Here is a 14,259-nt window from a genome sequence, read left to right on the forward strand (position 1 = left end):
TTGCTCAGAGCTCAAACTCTTGAGCGAGCTCTTCACCAACTGAGCCACTCGGCCGGCCCCTAAACTTTTATTAATGCTTATGTATTTCACTTTTAAAAGAATTCAGGCTGCTTGAGAATTGAGGAGGAGGAGAAGGGGAGATAAGAGGATAAAGGAGAGGAGAAATGCAAATGAATCACTGAAATGCCAGCGTAGAGAATTATAAAACCTTCCTCGCTGCTAAATTAGATACAATCTAGTTTAGAACTGTGATAAATAAAGCCTTAAAAAGTTAGGGAGTAATAGAAAAGGATACCAAAGAAATAGTAGTTTTCCTCCAAAGATATTAAGAAACCCTGACATACCATGCCTACAACATACTCCACCCCTGGACTTCTTACGTTATATAAACAATTCTATTTCCTTATTGGTCAAGCTAATTTGAGTTGGAATTTCTGTTTCTTGCAACCAACTACATCCTAACTGGCACAACCTTTGAGTAAAGAAATTAAGCAAATCAGTTATTATTACTATCATATAAACCACATTCATATCAGAGATGATACTAGTATAATCAAAATGATAAAAAAAATTTACTAGACAGTATCTACTGGGCTAACAAGCATTTACCATGACATTGGAGAAGGCCACAGATAATCTATGAATAAATTATGTCCACATACCGCAAATCACATGTATGTCAAAACTAAATAGGTGATCAACATCATTATGCACACAAATTATAACTCACATCATATACGAATAATACCTATCCACATCCTAATATAGTATGAATAATCATAACTAAATATAATACTTCATTTATTCATTCACTTTTTTCTGTAACTAATTATTGCATGTCAATTATGTACCAGGTACTGTCTTAGGTATTGAGGACATAACAGTAAAAAAAAAACAACATTCTTGCCCTAACATTAACTCCATTCTAAAAACTGTCAATAACTAGACAATAAATAAATAACTTATCAAATGGTGGTTAAGTGCTATGGAGAGGAAGAGGCCATCAATTTTCAGAAGCTACATTATTTTACATACCACTAGGTAAGAAAAAATTGCCAATTAACATGAGACACCAAATGATTGTAAAACATCCCAATTTCAGAGATGTTACAAAGTGAAAAAAATGTGCACCTTAAAATCAATGAATATGGTTAAACAAGAAAAGGGGGAGAGACGTGCTGGCAAGGAAGACGAAGGTGTTATTTTAGATAGGGTGTCAGAGCAGGTCTCATTGGCCTAAAAAAACGAGAGGTAAGAAGCCATGCAGCTCTCTAGGAAAGCAACCCAGTGAGCGGGAGAGGCAAGAGCAAACGCCCTCTCACTGGCGTGCCCACACGTGGCACGATGGAGGGACAGCAAGAGGCGTGTGTGGGGAGCAGAATGGGGAAGAGGAGAGCAGCAGAAAATGAAATGTGAGAAGCTGCACAGGCCTGAACGCACAAAGCCTCACAGGGCTGTGACTCTCATGCTCATGGGACGGGCAGCCCAGGCATATTTTCAAAATAAGGATCTAAAACAGATGACTAGGATATAGCTAATGCTTATAAAAATAAAGTAAGTCAGAACATTTTTTAAAAACTTGCTAACTTCATAGTTACATGCTCGAATGTTTATAAATGAAGTCATGTCCAATCTAGTAAAATAAGGTAAAGTGATTCCTTAAATATCAAATATAGAACAAATCATCAATATAGTTCTTAAAATACTATAATCTAGTATGTTAGAAAAAGGAGAATCCTGGTAACGAATAATTCTCAGAAAGTTAAAAACTAAGCTACTGAAGTATTTCTATGTTGGCTCTGACCAAAGCTATTAGTCCAATTACCACTATACTACCAAAAAAATGACTTTTACTGAGTGAATACTGTACGCAAACTTCTAAAGCTCTATAAAGTAGAAGGCACTAGACAACTGTTTTTATTCTACTAGGCTGTAAGAAAAACAAAGTAATAATCCTATCATATGTTAAAATCTCCTTTTTTTTTCTTTTCTTTTTTTTTTTTTTTAGCTGAGCCATCCCGCCACCTGTTGGCAGCTCACGGCTGCTCAGCTCGGGCTGACTCGAACCGCTGTTGCTCAGAGCTCAAACTCTTGAGCGAGCTCTTAACCAACTGAGCCACTCTGCCGGCCCTTGTTTTTTTTTGACATACCTTTTAAACTCTCTTACCTGCTGAATGAGGTGCATACACTTTGAAGACTGCACCCCATAAGCATTATTGACTATGTGTGGAATGCCATAATTTGCACACATCACAGCCAGCTCTTCTAATCTGTAAACATAAGTATTCAATAGAAAGACACAGTCATGCTACACTTTTATAAATTACAGTAAGAAAACTACTTTAAGTTATTCTTAATGTACACTAGTAAAAAAATAACAAAACTGAAATTTCTACAACAGTATTTGAGCATATAATTCGGCAGTTTGGAAATACGTAGCAGGCACTTTAGGATAAACTTTAAAAAGCTTTTAAATTAACATTACCAATAAATGAGAAAATGTATATTTACAAAAGTCTGTATAGATGGTCACTTTTAATTCACTTTAAAATTTCTTATATAAAAAGCAGGAAGGTTATTTATAATGACTATAAGGTTGCATATGCTCATGTTTAAATACTTCTGGTTGCTTATCATACTAAAGCTAATATCTGCAAAATAATTAGCATATCGTGAAATCTTAAGAAATCTCACATTAATCATAATGTAAAAAATGTTCTTTCAAATAAACTTCAATGTATTAAAAAGTACAGAACATCAAAATGTTTCAGTACCAATATTTTCCAACAACTTAGATACTAAAGAATCTTTTAAATATTAATATACCTGCTCGTTTTAAACTCACTCTTACTTTTACATTTGACATTCCTGATATTAAGACAATTTGAGAGTCTAACTTTATGTAAAGTAAGACAATTAGATTTCAATTAGAGTATACTAAATAATATTCTTTTGCAAAATCAAATACTACTTGTGAGTGAGGTCAACTCTAATAGAAATGTCTTCATGCTGTGAAGCTAAAACTAAATCCTATGGTTTAATAACTTTTATTTTTAAAAAATTCTTTCTACAATATAAAGAATCTGGAAGCAAAGCATTTTTATACAATAAAAGTTCTTTCCCACAGGATGTATTTCAAATATGTATTATATAGTTTTATTATCTATTTATGCATAATACATTCTTTTTATAGACATGCATTAAGATGTTTTTAAGCTACAAATAGGAGTAACATTATCCTGTTCATCTGTCAGTAGTTTTCAATTTACTTCCTTAGAGTAAACTCATTTTATCATTCCTTTTCATAAGTCTCACAAATCAACACAGAAAACCTTTGTTACGTAAACTAATCAGATGTTTTTAACAAAGTAGACTTTCTGGGATATACAGTTTTCTTCTTCATAAGAGGCACTTTCACATGCTTGTGTTCTAATGAAAGCATTCCTTAATAATAAACTTCCTTGAAAAGAAGGCACCATAACAACATAAAGTATTGTTTTAAAAAAAATCACTTCTGCATAGTTTTAAATATTCTGACTTGATCAAATCTACTAAAATTTACAGTGTATATAAAGGTATTCAATTTAAGGCAAAGAGAGACTGAAAAAGTGTTTTCCATGTGGATCAAATTGTATTCTAACTTAGAAGCCAATTTAAGGTGTTTATCAATTAGGAAAATTGATAAACTCCTTTTTTTAACAGTTCCTTTGATGATTTTGCCCCACAATGCTCTCTGTCCAATTGATGAATAAAGACAGTATATACACATTAAAATTAAGACTATAAAGAATTAAGCTTACTATAAAAAAATCAAAATGTATTTTTTAATTTAATAAAGTCAAAAATTCAAACATATTACCAAAAACAGTGTATCACCATTTTCCTAAGGTTCACTCTTATAAGAAACATTTATCATATAACACCACTAAAAAGTGGCATATGAGAATTTACCTGATAAAAAAACTTTGTGATTTTTTCTAAAGGAAATTATACACATAAAATACTTAACAGTGCACCCAGCATATTGTAAACATGCAAAAATAGTCAAAATGAAACAAAAACAAAGTATCCTCAATGATAATCTAACTAATACAAACATCCATATGCTATTTTTGTAAATGTGATTTATTTCTATCACATTAAAATTTCTCTAGATAGCAAAAGCATCAATGAGAAAAGGATATGTTTAATATTTTAAAATAAATTTAAAGTGTTTTGTAAATAATAAATTAAAGCATATACAATATAATCTTAAAATAGAATTCACAGACTCATGATTGAAGCAAGGTTAACTTTTCAAGAGCATGGCTTTAAAATTATCTCTTAAAGTCTGCCTATAAGATAATAAAAGCTAATATGCATTAATTACTGCCAAATTACCGTATGTGATTTCATGAAAACCAAAGTATAACTTGATGCTACAAAAATAGTCCAAAGTCAAAGTAGTTTGTTTCTACAGATTACTAGCACCTCTATTCAAAATGTTAAAATGAAACAAAGATTTGCTGTCAAAACCAGAAATCTGTATTCCTATACCTAAGCCTACTACATTTTCAGAATAAAAATTTGTGGCTATCTTTTAGAAGAGTAAACATTTGCTTTTTTTTCTTTTGCTTTTTATTTTCTTAAATATTTGCATTTTTCTTAGAATGCAAAGACAACCGCTGTGTACACCTAATTGTACATCTGGGTTAATCTTCCAATTAAAAAAAATTCAAAGGGCAGTAAATAATCCTAAAATTTTGTTTAAAATCTGTTAATACCGATAGTTCCTACATATGAAAACTAACTGTAAGATCAAAGAAGTAGAGCTAGCAATGAAAACAAGTAAATCCAAGTTAGCTTAGAAACTTCTATTAAATAATGAGCAAAAAGATTCTAAGAGATCAGAAACAGGGAAAAGAGCAAGAAAACATGTTCTGCATACGCTCAGGTGATCAAGGGATCTCCACTTGGTACTAGGTGTTTTCCCTTCTTCTATATCAAATTTTTATTTTCTCTTAGAACAGTGCATTCACCTATTTACTGCCAAATGTTACTTAAGTATCTTTGAGACTATATTCAAGCATTTTATTTAAAAGAATGATATTCACAAATCACAAAAGACGATATTCACAAATCATTTACCTATCAGGCACCCTTGGAGCAAAACAGGAGGTGGTAGAATGAACACACAGAACGTTGTCAGGCCCCAGTTCCTGGACTTTGGCCTCCACTGCTTTCAGGTCTGTACGCAGTTCGTCACCTTCTAAAACGTTCTCTATCACCACAGGCTCAAAGCCTAAGCAAGCCAACCAAAAATCAAAATGTTAGTGTAAACTAAAATAAGGGAAGCTCCTGGAACTCCAGGGAACACTTCTATTCTACACAAGAACTCTAAATATTAGTTTTGGTCAATGAACCCTCATCTAACAATAAAGACCCGGCTCAATACTGGTAAGAGTCAAAGGCACATCAAAGTAACGCAAAGGACAACCAAACCACAGTTAGGGCAACAGATCCATTTAACACTTCAATATGACAAGAAAGACTAGCTCTGGGAAGTAAGGGAAACACATGTTAAATAGATACCTATAAAAGTAATAACACAGTCACTGATGATGAAAAAGATAACTTAATTTTAGTCCACAGAAAAGTAAATCTACTCATTCTCTGGCAATGTTTAAGTTTTACTTTAAAGTTCACTTTATTTCAGAAATGGACAAAAATAATAACTCAAGTTTTAAACAAATCATAATCATCAACTTAATGTTTTGATTATGAAAAAAGTTATGAATTTTAGTAGCCTAGGGATCACTGGCCCATCTCATAGGTCAGCTTACAAGGGCCTCCTGTAACTTAAATGTAAAAATTGTTTTCCAGTTTTCAATTGAATCAGTACACTTAACATGTGATCAAAGGTTTACCTGAATAATAACGATGCAACCTTGTATGGTAAATATTTTTAAGTATCCATAAACTTTAAAAAGTTATATAAGCAATATATATACTAAGTAATATACAAAGCACTTATATTAAGTAAGTGCTTTGTGATACTAGAAAGTACTTAGGGTAAAAGTAAAACCTACTGTGTTTGAGTCTCGGAAACTGTATACAAAATAAACCTGATAAATTTTGCACATAAAGTTATTCTGTAGTCACATCTTTGGTCTTCCCAAATACCAAATCTAGCAGCTGACTAAATTCATGTGTTTAACCCTCCATCGGGCACAACTGATCTCACAGATTCATTGCACACAAATTTTCAAATATGAAATATGTCTTTACTGTACTAAGTCACACACACTACTAACAACAGGTTACGGTAGAGGGGGAAGATACGGAAGCGATGAGTCACGATACTTAAGTTAACTTAGATATTTGAAAATTTGTGTGCAATGAATCTGTGAGATCAGTTGTGCCAAATGAGGGTTCAGAGCCGTAAGGGATTTAGAAACCATTTAGCTCAATTTACTCATTTCAAAGATAAGGGAGCGAAAGTTCAGGGAGATTAAGTGGCTTCCCCAAGGTCACACAGCAAGTTATACCAAAGTCAAGAGCAAGTAGTTTTCTTTTGTGTTTCAGAATCCACATCAAGTTGTCTGCATTCTATCTAAAGAAATAGAAAACCTCAGCCACTGCAAGATCATTATTTCAAATACGTTGGTTCAGAGATGTCTAGGTTTTATAACTATACCTTCACAGCTAATAAAATAAACATTCAAACTTTAAATAAATAGCTTTCTGAGGACAGCTAATTTTCTATTATTTCTCAAATCCTCAAGACCCAACCATATTTTGGCTTACAGACTATTAAAATACAAGTTTTTTTCCAAAGAATACAACTATCTTGCTTCCTAAGAATAGAAGCTATCCTGAAAAAGAATTAACTGTAAATTGTAGTCCAAATCATAACATCTTTTGGAAAAGTTTTCAGTTTTTCAATATGGCAATCTTCTCCATAATTTAGTTATCAGGTCTTTCATTAATAAGTGATCAATGCACAGACTTGACAACTTTATGCCACTTAAAATAAATCAGAATATTTTTAAAAGTCTATCAGTTTCTGCTCTATGTCCTTATTATGAATCCCTTTACATGAGTTTCTTTATAATTATTTATGCAGTTTAATTAGAGCCCAGTACTGTTCGTTTCATACAACAGATTGAAGCCATTCAACAATAACCTTAAATTCTCAAATTCGACTTTCCTTAAGCAAACCAAAAACAAAAAAACCAATTTAAAGATTTTGTCTCATCTATACTTAATGATGTCTGCATTCTTGCACTTTGATTCATGGTAATAATTTATGTGTACTCCACTCATGTATATACAACAAACATTCCTAAGCACCTTTTATGCTCCAGAGATTATTGTTGGGCATTTTATTTGTCTTTCCATTTATTTCTCAAAACAATGCAGAAATTCTACTTTTGAGTATATACCCAAAAGAATTCAAAGCAAGGACTTAAACAGGTATTTGTACACCATGTTCATAGCAGCACTATTCACAATAGCCAAGAGGTGGAAACAACCCAAGTGTCCACCAATGAATGAATGAATGAATAAGATGTGGGATACACATACACACACCCAACAGAATTTTAGTCAGTCTTCAAATAGGACAGAAATTCTGACACATACTATACCATGGGTGAACCTTAAAGACATTATGGTAAGTGAAATAAGCCAGTCACAAAGAACAAACACTCTATAATTCCACTTACATGAGGGACCTAGAGTCGTCAAATTCATAGAGACAGAAAGTAGAATGATGATTACTAGGGACTGTGAGCACTGGGGAGGGAACATTTACTGTTCAACAGGCAGAATTTTAGTTTAAGAGGATGAAAAAGTTTCTAGAAATGGATGATAGTGATGGCTGCACAGCAATGTGAACGTACTTAATATCATGGAACTATACATTTAAAAATGGTTAAAAATGGTAAATTTTACGTATGTTTCATCACAATAAAAAGAAGAAGTAAGAACAGGTTTAGTTTCTTTTTACTTATTTATCTCTCTATAAAAAGTCTGAAATGTCTAACTGTGATATTGAAGACATTATATATACCACATTCTTTTACCTGCAGTGATCATGGATTTAAAGCAGGACTTCTGGTCTATTCGCGGCCATATAATATACTTCGCCTTTGGTCTTTTGTGTCGTAATGTTAAGAAACACAGGGTTAGACTCATACCAGTTGCCATAGGCACTACAAAGCAGTTGGTCACTGTGTGGACACCTGGGAATAAAAAGTAAAACAGAAATTATTCCACCGATAAACCAGCATCCTTCTTAAAGAAATTACATACTTCTTCTAACAAATAAGTCATAGACTTAGTGCTTCTTCTGTAATCACTCTCAGGAAGCTCCTGCCAAATTCATCTCTATGCTTATGGCTCTGATTTTCTATCTTATTCTAAAGGCATATATATATTTTTTTTTTCCCCCAAAGCCATACATATCCTTTTTGGAAAAAGGCATTAATAAAAGGAATCAGGCAAATGTACGTATGGCTGGTTAGCCAAAACTATTATGATTAACGCAGTACATACCAGCCAACTTTATGATGTCCAGGACCAAAGAATTGGTAATTTTGTTCAAAAGGCTAGAACCTGCAGCTTTTGGTTGCACAGCAGAAATATCACCTGATCGTCCAATTCCGTGAATCAACCTAAGCAAAAAATGAGCCAACAACTGGACAAAAATATTCAGTGTTCAGAGTAATCCACTGTATAAGTATACAAATAAAATAACAAAATAATACTAGGAGCAATACTTGACCACTATAGATGTATTTCATGAACTATTAATAATATGAAAATATGCTATTAAATTAAAACAAATTCATTAATTACATTGTGGTACTTTGTCTCCAAAGATGGCCGCTATCAAGTCCTTTCCTCTCTGTGCCCATATGGTACTGCCACACCAAGAGATGAGTCTAATTCCCTCCACTTGAAACTGGGTTGGCCTTAGTGATTTGTTTGACCAGAAAGAATCTAGCAGAAGTGATGGTCTGGAACTTCTGAGCTAAGGCATAGGAGCCTTAAAGCTTTCCACCTGGCCTCTTGAAGGGCTTGTTCTGGGAGACTCCAACTTATAATTCAGATGCCATGCTGGGAGAAGCCAAAGCCACATGGAGAGGCCACCTGAGACCCCAGCAATCTAAATGAGTCAACTTGGATATTGCACAGTTGAACCTTGAGAGCTTAGAGGTGACTAAACTCTCAGCCAACAACTGACTGCAACTACATGAGAGACCCAAAGTAACAATCACCTTGTTGAACCCAATTTACCCACAGAACTATGAGAGGTAATAATAAATGATTGTTTTAAGTCCCTAATTTTTTAAGTGGTTTGTTATGCAGCAATAGAAAAGCACAATATATGCAACATTAAATTCTCTCCTTTCTTTACTTTTCCCCTAACCAGAGCAGTGGGCTAAGTTCCAGTGGGGATGAGCTGATGTTTCAAATATTGCCTTAATTTTATTTTATTTATTTATTTTTTAAAGATTTTATTGGGGAATTGGGGGAGAGAACAGCGTTGGGGAATTGGGGAAGGGTGACAGACAAGTTGCTGTCATTTTGTTTGTCAGTCTATTGGGTTGTCAGAAAAGTCATGACGCATGTTTACGACACATGGCACTAGTTCATTTTTGGAAGTACTAGAGTCATTCGCGCATCTATGTTATTGCTATGTCATTTGACAGCTGACAGTTCTAGCTTCATTCTAAAAAAAATTCAGCAATTTGGTTGAATTTTGGAGATTATACAAAAAGTTGAAGATGAAAGACCAAACTGTGCATTTTTGCCATCTTTTACCGTTTTACTTCCATAAAAGGAAGAACACACGTCAAGCTTGTGAAAAGTTGCATCAAGTTTACAGAGACAATGCTCTTCAAGAACGTCAGTGCCAACGACAGTTCATAAAATTCTGTGCTGGTGATTTTGAGCTCAACGATCCTCGGTCAGGCCCACAGAGGTTGATGACGACAAAATAAAGGCATTGATCGAGTCAAACCCACGTTACACGACACAAAAGATTGCAGAAACATTGAACATCCATCATTCAAGCATTTACAACCACCTGAAGAAGCTGGGATATGTAAGCAAGCTCAATATTTGGGTTCTGCATGAACTCAAAGAAGTTCATTTGACGACGCATAGAAACAGCTGCAATATGCTCTTTAAATGTGAGGAAAGTGATCCTTTTTTGAAGCGACTAATAACTAATGATGAGAAGTGGATTGTTTACAACAGTGTGGTATGCAAACGGTCTTGGTCCCGATGTGATGATTCGCCTCAAATGATATCGAAAGCAGACATTCATCAGAGGAAGGTTATGCTCTCAGTGTGGTGGGATTTTAAAGGTGTCATGTTTTTCGAGCTCCTACCAAGGAACCAAACAATCAATTCGAATGTGTACCATTGGCAATTGGACAGTTTGAACGAATCCATCATCCAGAAACGTCCAGAGCTTGTTAATTGTAAAGGAGTTGTGTTCCATTGCGACAATGCGAGACCACACACAAGTTTGATCACCCGTCAAAAATTATTGGAGCTTGGATGGGATGTGTTGCCACACCCACCACACTCGCCTGACCTTGCACTGTCAGACTTCCACTTGTTTCGCTCTCTTCAAATCTCCTTGCGTGGTATAACGTTCAATTCAGATGAGGCTGTAAATCAGCACCTTGTTCAGTTTTTCGCAAAGACAAGTCCTTCTATTAAAGAGGAATTATGAAGCTCACTGAAAGATGGCCAAAGGTTATCAAACAAAACGGACAATATATCATTGATTGATCTTTCTTCTTTATATAAATAAATGACCTTTGAAAACATAGACAAAATACGCCATGACTTTTCCAACAACCCAATAGTTGTGAAGGACATTGCTTCATTGGCCCATGTTGGTATTGTGGTCATTGGGCTCTTCCCATCTGAGGCAGATTGGTCGCCAGCCATTGGACGGCCGCTCACGCTGGTAGCCGGACACTCACGGTAGTCCAGCTCCAGGTTGAGCTGTTGTTCACCATCTTAGCTGTAGAGGGCGCAATTTCACTGGCCCATGTAGGATCCAAAACCGGCAGCCCTGCTGCTCAGAGCTCGCTCTCCCAAGCCAACTCTTAACCAACGAGCCACTCAGCCAGCCCAATACTGCCTTAATTTTAAATGAACTATATGCTCCTTGAAAACTAAGTGTGCAAATACACTCATTTTAAATTAGATGTTATACACTATTTAAAAATACCTATGGATAGTCTTCAAAATAGAAAATCTGTTTGTAATTTATAGGTAGATTGGAAATTCTGCACACTGGAATTACCACAGAACACTAGTGTTGCACTTCATTACCACTGAAACCTCATGTAGAAAGCCTTTTTTTTACACATAATATCAACCATGTTATCAGCCCATTTTTGACCATGAATTTTTCATCCAAGTTGTACATTCATTATCATTAGCTTTGACTGCAATTTTTTCTTAAATTGACATATAACATTATATTAGTTTCAAAATAATGATTCAATACTTATACATATGTGAAATGATCATATTAAGTCCACCACCACCACCAATAGGTACAAATATTTTTCTTGTGATAAGAACTTTTAAGATCCACTCTCTTAGCAACTTTCAGATATACGATACAGTACTGTTAACAGTACTGTTAACTATAGTCACCATGCTGTACATTACTTCACATGACTTGCTTATTTTATAACTGGAAGTTTATATCTTCTGACAAACTAGAAGTGTGGTGACTTTGAAACAAAATTCTACTACCGCCAGGAAAATTCTGTCATGATTTAAAATCATGGAAGACAGAGGTTTTTAAGAGTTTACCTGTATTTTATAGAAAGATTGGAAAACAGAAAAATAATTATATTTGGAACCACTCTCAAGTAAATAGTTATCAGAATGATGAAAAGCTTTCTGAAATAATGCAACAGTGATTTAATGATCTAAAATTAAATTGAATATACCTTTTCCTACACCTACTGCAACAAAGCAAGGTACTTAATAAAATGGGTTTCAGTTTAGATGCAGATGAACAATGTTTTAAAGATCTACCTATTATACATCATTCTCTAAAAAAAACCTTGCAATTGTAGAAAAGAAACATGGAAAAGTATACACAAACTTAATATATTTTAAATTCTTACAACCAAGTAAGTTTATTAGGTTAAACATTCTTAATAGAATGAATAGCCAATTTTGTTAACCACCCAGAACCTGACAAGGTAACCACCACATACCACAACTTTTACCCTATTGTTTAAATTGTTTCCATCTCCCTGTTGCATCTAGTTTACATGCCCATTTGAACAGAGAAGTAGTAGGTTACAGACAGACATTGTATAATATGATGAATACTGCCACCATTGTTTTTAAGCAAAAAAAAAAAAAGTGTTCACAACCTACTTGAAAAAAATACCTGTAATGACGTCGAGCAACTAATGCAGATGCCACTCTCCCTTCCCTTTCTCCCACACCACAATTGCCCAGGAAATTGTTGCTATCCATTATTGCAAGTTCATGTAGAAAGAGTTCAAGTGTACTTTCATCCCAGCCATTCTCTGGACATTTGCCCTTAAAAACAAACAAAAACTTTAAAAAAAACCATGCATGGTTCCCTAAAACCCTACCTCAAGGCATTTTAAAAGTTTTTAAAGTGTATTTTGCCATGCTCCCTGCTTTCTAAAATTCAGGCATAAATTCAGCACTATGAAAAAACCTCAAATAGGCGAAACGTTTATGTTACACTGTATTACAATTATGTACGGATTGTAAGAAGTGATGATAAATGCACATGGCTAGATTTATTTAGGTTTCAAGTTGCAGTTAAGGTAACTGGAAATCAATAAACCTTGTCTATAACGGAGATTCTTCAACCCGCATTGTTAAAACTATGGGTTGTCAAACTTTAGTGAAACTAAAAGTCAGGAATGCTGGCAGGAGCGGGACCTGTGAAGTTCCGAAGAAGCACTTGGTTCTACTTGGTATATCGTGTTTTACAAATATAGTGTGCTCCTCGAGTCCTTGGGAAAGATGGGAGATGCGAACATTGCCCTTTCCGGAAACAAAAAAGTAAACCAACTGGGACTTCCACTCGCTTCCGCATCCCGAAGCATGACAACACGGGACTCAAAATCCCGACTCCCCACACATCCTAATAACACTCTCTGGGTTTTGCTGGCTTTGGTGAGGGTGAGAAGGAGTTGGGCTGAGCAAGTCAGCATAGTGCACGCCAAGTTGCTACAGACTCTGGGGGAAGGGCTCAACCAGCAAATAGGAGCGAGGGCGGCAGGGCTCAGCACTAACGGGAGGGAGGGGCGGAGCCTAGGGGCGCAGCGGCTGGGGAGAGATCCGGCTGACAGCTCGGTACCTGCTCCAGAAGCAGCCGTATAAGGCACTCATGCGAGCGGCGGGCCTCACAGCCCTGCCGCACGTAAGCCGGCGACACCAGCCGCTCGCCGGCGGCGAAGTTCTCGCGGTTCATGTCGGCGGTGGCAACTGCGGCGGCCGGAGAGCCGACACCAGACGGACACACGACGGAACCAGGATGCAACTCGCCTCCTGGACGGTACGGCAAGGCCTTGGGACAAAAATCTGCGTCTCGCCCTCGCACATGCGTGAACCACCCCAAACAGTGCGCCAGAAACTGGAGAATTTGAGCATGCGCAGGGGTGTCCGCGCGTTTAGCGGGCTTCAGATGGTACTGGAAATTAGCCCCGCCTCCTTGCATCTGATTGGTCTAATCACTAGTGTTCCTGAGGCGGACTTTGAAGGAAGGACTTTGCGCTTGTGCAGAAGGGCTGAAGAAAGTAAAGGGCAACCGCGTAGGCTTCTCTGAAGAAAAACTTTCCTAAGTTACTCTGTGATCCAATCCTGTTGAATGGTGAGATTTGAGCAGAATCAGTGCTTCAGCCTTCCTTAGACCATGTTTCTCAGATTCCAGGACCTTTCATCCTTGCCTTCAAACGTTTCAACGTTTACAATTGCCTGACAACCCCTTATGAAACAGCAATGCCCCACTCCTTTGCTCTTTTGCACTACAGAGTTGTTACTTCTAACACTTATCACCACCTGATGTGACAGATATGTTTTTACACACACCCCTATGAATGTAAACTCTCTGAAGGCAGGGCCTTGGCTTTTGCTGTCATACGTACCCCACCCACCCACCCCAAGCTTCTAGAACAGTGGCCAGAATATCGTAGGGGCTAAAATATTTTTTTAATATTGAATTACTGATTTACTTTGACC

At 36.0% G+C, this 14,259-nt stretch overlaps 1 protein-coding gene across 1 annotated transcript in view; it reads right to left on the reverse strand.

Moving 5' to 3' along the window:
• SEPSECS (Sep (O-phosphoserine) tRNA:Sec (selenocysteine) tRNA synthase) overlaps positions 1 to 13,658 on the reverse strand; it is a 36,494-nt gene extending 22,836 nt beyond the window's left edge. Inside the window, exons 1-6 of the mRNA XM_019642430.1 lie at positions 13,379 to 13,658; positions 12,428 to 12,582; positions 8,539 to 8,657; positions 8,067 to 8,225; positions 5,128 to 5,281; positions 2,168 to 2,270 (exon numbers count right to left, since the gene is read on the reverse strand). Of these exons, the coding sequence (XP_019497975.1) occupies positions 2,168 to 2,270; positions 5,128 to 5,281; positions 8,067 to 8,225; positions 8,539 to 8,657; positions 12,428 to 12,582; positions 13,379 to 13,492 (804 nt within the window). The 5' untranslated portion in view covers positions 13,493 to 13,658. The remainder of the gene's footprint in view (positions 1 to 2,167; positions 2,271 to 5,127; positions 5,282 to 8,066; positions 8,226 to 8,538; positions 8,658 to 12,427; positions 12,583 to 13,378) is intronic.
• Between the last annotated feature and the right edge of the window lie 601 nt (positions 13,659 to 14,259).

The sequence above is a fragment of the Hipposideros armiger genome, unplaced genomic scaffold, assembly GCF_001890085.2.
Source record: "Hipposideros armiger isolate ML-2016 unplaced genomic scaffold, ASM189008v1 scaffold_68, whole genome shotgun sequence".
Taxonomy (NCBI): domain Eukaryota; kingdom Metazoa; phylum Chordata; class Mammalia; order Chiroptera; family Hipposideridae; genus Hipposideros; species Hipposideros armiger.